This window comes from Salmo salar, chromosome 18 (assembly GCF_965601325.2).
Source record: "Salmo salar chromosome 18, fSalSal1, whole genome shotgun sequence".
Classification (NCBI taxonomy): Eukaryota; Metazoa; Chordata; class Actinopteri; order Salmoniformes; family Salmonidae; genus Salmo; species Salmo salar.
The window spans coordinates 68,084,764-68,098,223 of NC_138308.1; the positions used below are offsets into that span (position 1 = coordinate 68,084,764).

General features: G+C 45.6%; 1 protein-coding gene across 6 annotated transcripts in view; it reads left to right on the plus strand.

Moving 5' to 3' along the window:
- Window positions 1-953: 953 nt before the first annotated feature.
- LOC106577493 (VPS10 domain-containing receptor SorCS2) overlaps window positions 954-13,460 on the plus strand; it is a 343,959-nt gene continuing 331,452 nt past the window's right edge. For all 6 annotated transcript variants that reach the window (XM_014155530.3, XM_014155527.3, XM_014155529.3 and 3 more), the window contains exon 1: window positions 954-1,373. In XM_014155530.3, coding sequence (XP_014011005.1) covers window positions 1,005-1,373 — 369 coding nt within the window. In that variant the 5' untranslated portion in view covers window positions 954-1,004. The remainder of the gene's footprint in view (window positions 1,374-13,460) is intronic.

Consider the following 13,460-nt stretch of genomic DNA (forward strand, 5'->3'; position numbering starts at 1 on the left):
CTGCTATTCAATGGATTGTTGCTCTCCAACATAACCTGCGCAGGCAGCTCAGTCTGTTGGTGTAGACTATATGATGTGCATTTTCTCACGGAGCCCGTTGCAGACTCACAATGAAGGGGGTATCCTTCCAAAATACGGGCTTTCCCGGGATACTCGGATTAAACAAACCATATGTGTGCAGTAGAGTAGGGTCAGTTACTGTATAAAAGGAAATTGAGACCGATATATTGTGATGCTGTGTGTTAAAGCACTGTGGAGGTAAGAAGACGCCGGGGGTTCAAATCTTGAAATGAATTAACGTTACATGACGAAAATGGTTAGTTTGTAGATTATGGTGTTATTTATTTTCATTCATAAAAACTATTCTGCGAAATGTATAGGCCTAGCTTACGTTTAACATTAAATGTGGGCTATTAGTCGATTCTGCTTATGATACAAGTGGCATCGATTTCAGCACCTGGGAATTGGACAGCTAGGCCAACAGGATCGTGTGAAAAACCGAACACGGCCCCAACGACGCTCTTGGTTGTGGCACTAACCGTTTCATTCTACACGCTTGTCATCGTAATGTTTAAGTTATATCGCAGTTGGGAAAGAGGACCAGACCCAACTGCTATCACACCAATGGGATAGCCACCCATTAAGCAGACTGGAACTTCAATATTTTAATGGTCAACGGCCTGAGTGAACTATCTTCATTTATCCACCATCTTTGAGGATAGTAGGCCTATATCATCTAGTGGGAAGTGATCAAGTCAAATAATTTAGTCTCGTAGAAACAGCAATGGTTTTGCAGTACGAGATGCGTCACCAGATGGCGCCCATGCTATGTACACGGCGCGCGTCCTCTAGTTGGCACACATAGACGACCACGTTGTTACCAGTGTCTGCCCTCGCTCCAGTTCCACTCCCTCTCTCCCCGCCTCCCTCCCTCCCTCTCTCTCCGCTGACAGTATAGCTATCTATCTTCCACTCACATCGCAGTCTCTGTCAGTATCCGCGGTATGAGCGCTATAGGCCTAATGGCGCGAAGCATGGTATCTCTGCGTCCGAAAGGAATCGTTTCAGCGCACCTGTGCTTGGCGGTGGTTATCGCCTGGATGTCATTGATGAGACCCGTGCTATGTGACAGCGGCGTTTTACACCGGAGCGACGGGGATCGTATGCTTGACAGCCGCGGCGCTGTAGGCATAGACGGGGTTGACGGAGTGTTCGGACCGGGCTTGGGTGATAATGATGGGGACGTGGAATCCCCGCGCTTCAGGAGAGCACTATCCCAAGAGAAAGTGTCCCTGCTCAGCAGCTCGTTCGTGCTCAAAGGGGATGCTACTCACAACCAGGCGATGGTGCACTGGACTGGGGAGAACAGCAGCGTAAGTACCGGTCCCGTCCCGGTTCCACTCAGTCGCGATATGTCGGGTTCCCTGCTTGTAGCCTACACAACCCACCAGTCACCAAGACACCCAATGCCGATTGACACAAGTTATTGTCATTGCAGTAGCTATACATGCGTAAATTATTTTCCGTCATGGCATTGCGCATGGCATTGAATCTATGTAGAAAAAATTATTATTCGAGTGCGCATCTAAAAGGATAGGCATATGGTATATGTTTACAACAGCTTATTTTCCTATTGTGTGTCATGCTCCGACTGGTGAGAGAGAGGGCATGATTAGGTGCGGAGAAATGCGCCTGTCTTTTGTTTAGCTGCACATTATCATGACAGCCTGTTTGAACGGCGCGCACACTGGAGGCTGGTTTTTCTGTCCCATTCGGTGCCACTAGGTTAGTGTTGTTGACTGACATTGTCATATATGATACGAAAGTGTGTAAATAATATGTATTAGTAGCCTATCAACCTCGAATGTTTCAGTGTATTTACGGCATTTGTTCCAACAATGAATGGCGCATAATTAGAGGTTAATAACCTAGTTTAATTGACATGTAATTAATTGACATCTGTAACTGTATATTTTGAGCTTCGCAAGGCCGAGGTCAAGTCAGAGCAGGCCAATGTAAACAACATAAGAGGAGGGCTTTGTGACTGGGTAGCCTATTGTCAGCTGCCCGGGACCTCGCAGTGTCTACCGGAGACATCACTTCAATACGATGCTATTGTCATCAGCTAAGACAGAAATTGCCCACTCCTGCAAACACAATCAAGACTGCTCTCTAACATGCCTTGAAATAGACGTCAACTAGGTTCGGTAGCAGTTATTTAAAGCCACAAACAGCAACATGCTAGGCCTATAACATTGAAATCACATTTTGACTTGGCATTGAATTTGATTGATATCTATTAAAAAAAACTGAGTGTGTAGGCTAGAACACACAATTTTGGCTTAAAAAGTGCGATTTTTATTCCCGAAGAACTTCTCTACTTCAATATGCACTGATTCAGTACTGAGCCAAGTGTGAATCTGTCAGTCAGTCAAACGTACACTGACAGCCTAGGAGGACATGTTTGAGTTATCCTAAATTAACTTGGCAATGTCCTACTTTGAAAGGTCGACTGTAAGGAGGCCTCCCCTTATATAACGCAGGCTAATAAAAGAAGACAAATGCTGCCATTCAATATCACCAGGTCTGACATTTAGGCCCCCAGCACAGATTGATAGGTATAAAAAATGAATTTCACCCCCCCCCCCCCCACCCTATTTGAGAAATTTGTATGGATTGATTTGAGGAAACCTCAGAATTTGTGTGTATAAATGGCTATTGGGGCATCATGATTTGGAATCCCTGAAGAATACAGCCACTTCTGAATCTTTGCTTTCTATGAAAGGGGAAATGATGGAGCAATCATGGGCAGAAGATGTGTTTTTTGCTCCGAGCCAAGATAAGATAGAAGAGTCCAAGGTGGGTGTTCTTTGTTAGTGTAGTAACCCATTTAAAAACCCACTCTACCTGTCTCTATGTCTTTAAAGTGATTATTATATGGCTTGATGAAAGCACTTATGCCCTCTGCTTTGTCTTCTCTGTGCCCATATTACAATCACATGTGCTGTGCTCGACTCACTCACTTATGACAATGACAAGATGCGTGCTGTTATTTCTCTGAGAAGCCTTGATTGATCAAGTGCCACTCAGAGGAGAAAATCACTCTCTCTCTCTCTCTCTCTCTCTCTCTCTCTCTCTCTCTCTCTCTCTCTCTGTGTGCATACGTTGTCGCTGTTGGAGATCGATGATGCCTGTGTTTAATAGGGAGGTGGTGGGAGGAGGATGTCCTGTTTAGAGAGAAAGAGAGTGGTGGGCGGCTTTCACTGATGGTGGAACATCACTTGAACAGAGAGAAATGGAAAAGGGCGGATTCAGGAGGTTGAACAAAATGGAAATGTAGAGCAAGACAGAGAAAGAAAGGGAGAGGGGAGGTTGAGAGAGCGCTGTCTTCTTTGAATTGGTTGCTAGAGATGCTGCTGGTACATGTGCATTTTATTCACGCATACACACACACACACACATACACACACACACACACACACACACACACACACACACACACACACACACACACACACACACACACACACACACACACACACACACACACACACACACACACACACACACACACACACACACACATGGGATGGGAAGTATTTGAGATTCGTATTTGAATTACTTCTGAGTATTTTGTCATTTGAGTTACACTGGGCAGAACTACACTCCAATGTACACTGCTCAAAAAAATAAAGGGAACACTTAAACAACACAATGTAACTCCAAGTCAATCACACTTCTGTGAAATCAAACTGTCCACTTAGGAAGCAACACTGATTGACAATACATTTCACATGCTGTTGTGCAAATGGAATAGACAACAGGTGGAAATTATAGGCAATTAGCAAGACACCCCCAATAAAGGAGTGGTTCTGCAGGTGGGGACCACAGACCACTTCTCAGTTCCTATGCTTCCAGGCTGATGTTTTGGTCACTTTTGAATGCTGGCGGTGCTTTCACTCTAGTGGTAGCATGAGTCGGAGTCTACAACCCACACAAGTGGCTCAGGTAGTGCAGCTCATCCAGGATGGCACATAAATGCGAGCGGTGGCAAGAAGGTTTGCTGTGTCTGTCAGCGTAGTGTCCAGAGCATGGAGGCGCTACCAGGAGCCAGGCCAGTACCACAGGAGACGTGGAGGAGGCCGTAGGAGGGCAACAACCCAGCAGTAGGACCGCTACCTCCGCCTTTGTGCAAGGAGGAGCAGGAGAAGCACTGCCAGAGCCCTGCAAAATGACCTCCAGCAGGCCACAAATGTGCATGTGTCTGCTCAAACGGTCAGAAACAGACTCCATGAGGGTGGTATGAGGGCCCGATGTCCACAGGTGGGGGTTGTGCTTACAGCCCAACACCGTGCAGGACGTTTGGCATTTGCCAGAGAACACCAAGATTGGCAAATTCGCCACTGGCGCCCTGTGCTCTTCACAGATGAAAGCAGGTTCACACTGAGCACGTGACAGATGTGACAGAGTCTGGAGACGCCGTGGAGAATGTTCTGCTGCCTGCAACATCCTCCAGCATGACCGGTTTGGCGGTGGGTCAGTCATGGTGTGGAGTGGCATTTCTTTGGGGGGCCGCACAGCCCTCCATGTGCTCGCCAGAGGTAGCCTGACTGCCATTAGGTACCGAGATGAGATCCTCAGACCCCTTGTGAGACCATATGCTGGTGCGGTTGGCCCTGGGTTCCTCCTAATGCAAGACAATGCTAGACCTCATGTGGCTGGAGTGTGTCAGCAGTTCCTGCAAGAGGAAGGCATTGATGCTATGGACTGGCTCGCTCGTTCCCCAGACCTGAATCCAATTGAGCACATCTGGGACATCATGTCTCGCTCCATCCACCAACGCCACGTTGCACCACAGACTGTCCAGGAGTTGGCGGATGCTTTAGTCCAGGTCTGGGAGGAGATCCCTCAGGAGACCATCCGCCACCTCATCAGGAGCATGCCCAGGCGTTGCAGGGAGGTCATACAGGCACGTGGAGGCCACACACACTACTGAGCCTCATTTTTACTTGTTTTAATGACATTACATCAAAGTTGGATCAGCCTGTAGTGTGGTTTTCCACTTTAATTTTGAGTGTGACTCCAAATCCAGACCTCCATGGGTTGATAAATTGGATTTCCATTGATTATTTTTGTGTGATTTTGTTGTCAGCACATTCAACTATGTAAAGAAAAAAGTATTTAATACGATTATTTATTTCATTCAGATCTAGGATGTGTTGTTTAAGTGTTCCCTTTATTTTTTTGAGCAGTATATTTTGTATTATCCAAATACTATAATTAGTATTTTCCAAATACAAAATACTTTTCTATAAAACAAAATTAAGCGGTTCACATTTTGTGTCCCCCCCTTTCACCCTGCAGAAGTCTGATAGCACAATGATAGCACTATAGTGTGATAAAAGTGTCTAATAAATGAACTAAATATAAATGTAAATGTGAAAATGAACAAATACACAGCATGCTGAGTATTATTCTAATGAGCTCCGCCCCAAAACAATATACAGTGTGCTTTGCAGTTAATTTTGTTGTGTTCATTTTTACATATACATAAACATTTTGGTCATTTAGTAGACATACTCATCCAGAGTGACTTGGTCAACTAAGGTAGTTAAACAACAACATATCACCGTCATAGCAAGTAAAAACATTTTTTTAACCGTTAATGAGAATGTTGTTGCTGTTAGGGCCGGCTACTAATTACATTTTGTTTTTTAATATACAAAATATGTTTTTTAATTAAATACATTACAAAATACAAGTATTTTGTTGTTTATTTTGATACATTGATTTTGTATCTGCATTTTGTAATTGTATTTTGTAATTTTTGCCCATCTTAGCACACACACACACCCACACCCATAGGATTCGGTACATCTTCCCTGCCTCTCAAGTTCTTTAACACCGCTCTGAGTGGTGAGTATCAGCCTCTTTCAGGAAGTGGCATTAGCTATGTACATAATGCATAGCCCAGCCAGTCTGGTTTGATACAGTCTATAGGGCCTTCAGAGGTGGCTGTGGCCAGACAAAGGATACAGACGATTGTCAATGTCAATAAATGTATCCCAAGATGCATCATGCCTGGTGGTATCTGGAGGTCAGACTCTATGGGACTGCCCAATTAGAATTTGACCTTTTAATTGTGTGTACACAAAGCCGCATTGCCCTTTACCCCCTATTATTACATATTTATTACACATCTAGACAAATATTGCCAGTGTACTGAAGGGTCATGCACATTGTCATAATGGTAATGTAGACATGAACTTTTCTTCATAATGACGCTCAAGACATGCACGCGCACACACGCACACACACACACACGCACACACGCACAAACACACGCATGCACACACACACGCACAAACACACGCATGCACACACACACACATGCACAAACACACGCATGCACACACACGCACACGCACGCACACACATTTTCCTTGTCATTAAGTTAACGAGACAGGGTTCAGACGCTTGGTTGAACCAACAAGACTCTGTTCAGCAGGGAGTCCGGGTTGACATGTGGTGTAATGAGGGCATGGTCGTGTTTGGACCGCACACAGTCTGACCGGAGCCAGAGGAACATTCCCGTACATGTCCCCAAGAACGGTAATTAATTCCAGAACCCCTTGTTGTCAGTTCCGGAAGACATTCTGGGAACGGTCGGGCACCAAGCCCCATAACTTGATACCAGCATTCCGAACAGAGAGTTTGCTTCCACTGTTGAAAGAGCCTTCTTTGTGCTTCCCTATGCACTCTGTCACTCTCTCTCTCTCTCTTTCTCTCTCCCCTTTCTTCTGGGCTTTGTTGACTAGCTCCAGGGCTCTGAGAAGTCGGGTCCGCTCTATTTCTGCACTCATCTTTCGATCGCGTTAAGCTCAGCATTTAGCAAGTGTTCTGTAGTATCCAGGGCCTCTACTCTGTGAAGGAGATAGACATGAGGGGGAGTGAAAAGGATAGAGAGAGAGGGAGAGCGAGAAAGAGCGCGAGAGAGATTGGATGATGGATGAATGCAAAGTGAGAGTTTTAGAAAGGGAATGAGTGATTGAGAGAGAGAGAGAGAGAGAGAGAGAGAGAGAGAGAGAGAAAATATATATATATCATAAGCACACACTCTCCGATATTTTGGTCCTCCCTGAAGAGTGAGTTTCTGACCCAGGTAAACACACCCCCCCCTGTGTGCTTCTTGTTTTTTCTGATGACTGCACACACTTGCATTGTTGTGTTAAAAGAGTGTGTGTGTGTGGAAGGCAATGGTGATGGTGGTGATGAAAAGTTTCAAGATGATGAAGAAAGACCACAAGGAGGCACACCGGAGGAGGCTCATGGGAGGAGCTGTAGGAGGACGGGCTCATTGTAATGGCTGCAATTGAATTAATGAAACCCTGTCAAACACATCAAACATATTGAGACCACATGTTTGACTTGGTTCCATTTATTCCATTCCAGCCATTCCAATGAGCCCATCATCCTATTTCTCCTCCCATGAGCCTCCTCTGGTGTGCCTCCTTGTGGTCTTTCTTCATCGTCTTGATACTTTTCATCACCATCATCATCACCATCAAACATAATTTTCCTCTTCTTCTTATCGTTGTTTCTGTTGGAAGGCCTATAGGGATGGGTGTTTACGAGTGTTGTTCACCACGGTGTCTGTGTTGATGACCCTGTGTCCCACTAAATGACATTAAGGAGACATAAGATGACATCACCTCCTTACCCCTTCACCCCTGTCCTCCCCCCTAACCCCCCCTTGTTACCACGGCGATGCATTCCGCCAAGCTGCCAGATGCTGTCAGGAGATTGCAGGGATCATTTCAGCCAATCATGTCAGGGGTTTATCCCCTGCAGCAAACATGTAATATAAACATGATATTTGGTGCATTTAGATTGAGAATTGAAAAACATGTTTTATGATAAGGTGCTTGATTGCAATTTGCATACATAACATATTTTGTCTCCCTCCCACCACCACTTCCTGAATCTGGTCGTAAGCTGAGGTGCTGACTTAATGCAAAAGACATTTGTTCACGCTTCGCATACTAAACAGACAGTTCATTTAGTTCCACTAGACTTCGGTTGGAAATTGTTTGTACATGTGAAGTGAGTCCTCCAAATCGTTTATGTCATCTCTCTCGATCCATCCTCTGCGCACTTTTCTCCAACCAGGCTGTAAGTCAATGCTAGGTCTGGAAGTTTAGGGCTGATCTAGTGTGTGTGTGTGTGTGTGTGTGTGTGTGTGTGTGTGTGTGTGTGTGTGTGTGTGTGTGTGTGTGTGTGTGTGTGTGTGTGTGTGTGTGTGCGTGCCTGTGTGTGCCTGTGTGTGTGTGTGTGTGTGTGTGTGTGCGTGCCTGTGTGTGTCTGTCTGTGTGTGTGTGTGTGTTTGTGTGTACAGTTGACATGAATCATGGGTCCGACTGGAGACAAGGTCTTTGCCAGGGAGTTCAGAATGACTGGTTCTGCCACCAAAGATGCCTGCTGGCCCGTGGCTTAGAGTGCCCTCCCTCCCTCCCTCCCTCCCCTCCCTCCCCTCCCTCCCTCCCTCCCTCCCTCCCTCCCTCCCAATGTTTCTGTCACTGATTGTCTCACAATAACAATGACAGGGCAGCATAAGGCAATGGTTGCAATGTTTTATAATTATAACATAGATTTAGACTTAATGCATGTATTAACTAGTAACTACTTACTGTTAAATTGATGCTATCACCTATTGCTTGATCTGAATGATGCACCTTAGAAAGTCTGATGCAAAGTTATTATCTCATTACTGTGGGTTGGTTCACAATTTGGCTTGGTACACTATTTTGCTTGGTACACTATTTGAGTTGGTACACTATTTGGCACAGACCATCTATACATAACACCTAAGGCTACTTTACTTTAGCAGGGTGAGGCTTCCAGGTCAACCCCATGGGGAACCAACCAGGCAGGCTAGGCTAGGCAGGATGCTGCACTAGCATTAGAGATGAGAGCTAATTAGGTTGTGTTTTAGATGTGTTTTCCTTCCAGATCGTTCTGATCGGGCTGGCAGCAGCAGCGGGCTGATAAGATAAGGGAGAGTCCTAGGGTGATGTGATTGTTATCCAGGTTCTGTTGCTACTGATGAGGTGGATAAATTCCACTCTTTCGTGATTTCTTTCTTTCTTTCGCTCTCTCTGTCTCCTTCCTGTTATTCCCTTCCATCCTGGGCTCAGCCCTATCGTTCTAGCTCGAGGCAGTACCCCCTCTCTCTCTCTCTCTCTCTCTCTCTCTCTCTCTCTCTCTCTCTCTCTCTCTCTCTCTCTCTCTCTCTCTCTCTCTCTCTCTCTCTCTCTCTCTCTCTCTCTCTCTCTCTCGCTCTCTCCCTTTTTTTCTTTCCTTTTTCTCTCTCTATTTGGCGGTCTCACAAATGAACACATCCCCATCTTGGGGAGCTGAAAACTATTCAGACTTAAATAAACTATTCTAGGGATGTGTGTGTGTCCCGGCAACGGGAAAAACAACCACTTGGCAGGCCTTGGCCCTATGGACACTTACGCTTTCCTCCTCCTCCATACTTCCTGCCTTCTTTGATTGACTTTCTTTACAGTGAGTGCTCGCGTCTTAGACGTGGTTAGTTTCTTCCTGGATTTGGGGACTTGTTTTAATTCCTGCTCATCAAGTTGTTGTTTGTGTTGCCTCTCTTGGAAATGCTGAAATTCTGTAAGGGTCTTCCAGTGGATGTGAGATGTTCATGAGAAGCGTTCAGATTGCGCTCGTGCCTCTTGCCGCTTTGTAGACCTGCATATTTCATTCTGACTCCAGCTAATAATACAGCCGCAAGAACTACACTCTTTCACCGATGGAAAAGGCCTTCGGATTTGAAGTGTGTGTGTGTGTGTGTGCGTGCGTGTCACGTGCGTGTGTATTTGTCTGTCTGCGCGTGTGTGCATGCATGTGTGTACGTGCATGCACGTGGATGTGTGTGGATGCCCTACTGCTGCTTTAGTACAGTAGTGAGAAATCTAATATGAGGGGAAGGGATATGTTGCGGCACAGTGAGATAGATCCCTTAGTGGCTCAGCGGGGTTACCTCCCTCTCATCTGCTCCTCACTAACACCACAGATTGGAGATTGGATTCTGGCCAGGCACTCTATACTCTACCTGTCTGTCTCAGCAGGTGTTACTGCATAGCTTTTCACACTATTTCTCACTCCTGCACTTGACCAGATCGTTTGTCAGTATTGAAATCTCCATCTGTTTTTGGTTTGTTTCAATATTATACAGAAACCATTTCTACTGTTAGGAATATCATCTCCTTCCTTTTTCATTGGACTTGTCAGTCTCAATTGGTGGAACAGTCTGCGTTATCCAAATATTCTGTGCCCTGCCCTTGGGCCTAATGGGTTCTATTGGCAGCAGTCGAACTAGGACCAGGAGCCCAGACCCTAACTCAGGAAAAATTCAAAAAAGTTGTTAAAACGCAGTTCTGCCGCCCAAGTTCTCCTACGGTGATGTACGTGCCCAGCTGCCTTGCCAAACCAGCACTCACACACCCAGATGGAAAATATGCATGAGTTGACCGACGGCCGTTTGCCAGCAATCATTTTCCCCCGGAAAAGGTGAACCATTTGTGACTCACATTGATAGCAATTAGCGCACCCATGTACCGGAGGAAGGGGAGGCTGGAGAGAGAAGAATGAAACAAATGAGAGAGAGAGACGCAGTGGGCTCTTTTTTTTAATCTCAACTTCATGTTACTTGGGCAGTGTGACAAACACGCTTGTCAAAAATAGATCCCTGTTTTACATGAAAAAGACATGGCCGATGCTATGATCTCACAACACGACAATGCCGCCACATTCTTTGGTGGGCTTCCATAGTGTTGGTTATTACATTCATTTCTCTCCCCTTCCCGCTAACTGTTGCCTGTATGATTAGATGAAGACATGGGAGACGACAAGAAAAATGGAGAGCGGCAACAAATTGAATTATTGTTTTGAACGCTGGCTTGTCAAAGCATCGGCTATAGAGAAATCCAGACGTTCTGCACAGCATCCAAGGAAATCCATGCCATGCTTTTAGTTATAACCAGACTGTCACTGTGAAATATTATATAGCCTACCATAAGGTGTACCATGATAGGTTTCCATTATAGAGTTTTGCAGTGCATACATTGAAATGTAAAATAATGTCATGACCTTTACATCAGCAGCACCTATAGATTCCAATATGCATCATTTATGATTTTCAGTGAGCCCTATTTGCACTGCTCTGTCTAGCCTAGCAGTCATGAGGTGGAAATAGCCCATATCTACCTATAGCACCTCTTTTAGACTCTCCAATATAACTACATGACAGTCAGCTGCTTGTTATCTCGAAATTCTCCCTCCATCCTGTCCAGGTTGTTTATGATCTTGTGGTCCGTCCATTTCCCAGGTGTTGCCGTGGTGCAACTTTAGCAATGCAATTCCATCAGTGTCCTATCCGCGACGGCCCAGGGATGAGTAGAGAGTGATTTGATCCCTGAACCTCCTCTGGACTGTTTGCTATTGCAATTGAAACTTTGTTTTTCCAAGGGAGCGCAGGACGGGAGAGGAGGTGAGAGAGAGAAGTGGCTCTCTCCTCGGAATAATGCGAGGGTAAACAGAGAGGCAGTGCATCACACAGTTAATGAGATTCTCCACGTTCAATCCAAAGCTGTCAGCATCAGGGGAGAGGCAAGCAAAAACACACATAGGAATACACAAATGTACATACTTGCAGGAATGTACTATCTAGGCTAGCACGCAAGCGCACACACAATCCCCCCCCCCCCCCCCCCACACACACACACACACACACACACACACACACACACACACACACACACACACACACACACACACACACACACACACACACACACACACACACACACACACAACACAGTCTTGTAAAGCTAACCTTGTGGGGACACAATTCAGTCCCATTAAATCCTATTTTCCCTAACCCCTAAACCTAACCCTAACCCGTACTCTTACACTTATCCTAACCCTAACCATAGCCCAAAAACCTAACCTAAACCCAAAAACCTAACCTTAACTTTAACCCTAAACATTAGCCTAGCTCCTAACCCTAAAACGAACCCTAGCTCCTAACCCTAACCCTTAACGCAATTCTAACCCTAACACTAATTCTAACCTTAACCTTAACCCTAAACCGCCTAGAAATAGCATTTGACCTCGTGGGGACTAACAAAATATCCCCAGTTTGTCAAATTTTTGTTTGTTTACTATCCTTGTGGGGACTCAAACACACCCTCCTCTCCCTGTCCGTCTCTTCCTACCTTCCCCTGTGTGTATTTGGGCAGGCTGTTTGTATGCAAATGCATTGTCCGGCGCGCGTTGGTTGCGATGGGAAAAGCCAATTGATTGTCACAGTGTGCTGGGACTGAGGTAAACCCTGCTAGGAGAGGCAGGCCTTGAGGAGTGTTTGCTCGTTTTTCTATTTGTCTGTATTCAAGCAGGCCCAACTGGTTTTCCTTTGTGTACTCCCCTTTTTCCATGATCATTTATCTTTCCGCACGACATCGCCAAGCCAACAGACATAACCAACAAAGACTTTCAATGGTGGTTTCAGTCAAGGAAGCAAAAGCTTCTTTTAAATGATGTCCATTTAATTTGCATGATCTGGGAATATTGTGAAACCGTTGTTACTCTTTCTTTGTTCATCTTAAGTCTAAGGCCTCTGTCATACATGGGAGTACAAGCACTATGGTGAATACACGCGGACACTAGATTATCCAAACTGTATCCATCCAGTCATGGAATTTAACACCTTGGCCCTCTGTGACAGTTATATAAAAAGACAGAGAGAGTGTGTGTGTGTCAGTGTGTGTGTGTGTGTGTGTGTCAGTGTGTGTTTTTCCCATTCCAGTGGCCCATGGAAAGAGGACATTCCATCTGGTGTGTTACAGGTCTGTAAAAGCATTCCCCCTTTTCCTTATAAACCTCAGCCCCCATCTGCCACACACACACATACACAGGCACACACATACGCGCACACACACACACACTCCGCTGCTCTGGTCTGTAGGTGAAGATTGCTGTTGTATAAATTAGAGTGTAGTGTATACTTTTATTTGACGGTTTGATAGCAAATGTTTATATGTTTGAGTGTGGGGGTGTGACAGTAGGGTTTTATAGTACTTTGAGTGAGTGTGTGTGAATACGAGTTTGTGTGTAATGTGTAGGTGTATTGCCTCCCCCCCTCCCCCCTGTCACAGGCCCCAAATAAATCCCCTTACTGGACCCGGTCTTCAACATGGCCGCCAACACGGTTGCCTAGGAGAATCCCCAGAAGCCCCCACATTCTGCAGCCAGCTGTTCTCCCTCTACCCCACCGCCTTGTGTTCTGTTTTGGCCACACTGGGGGGGGGGGGGGCTTTTTGTGTCTCCTCCAAACCCGTCACAATGGCCGTCCGAGTCCCTATGACCTCATTCTCATTACAGAGAAGTCG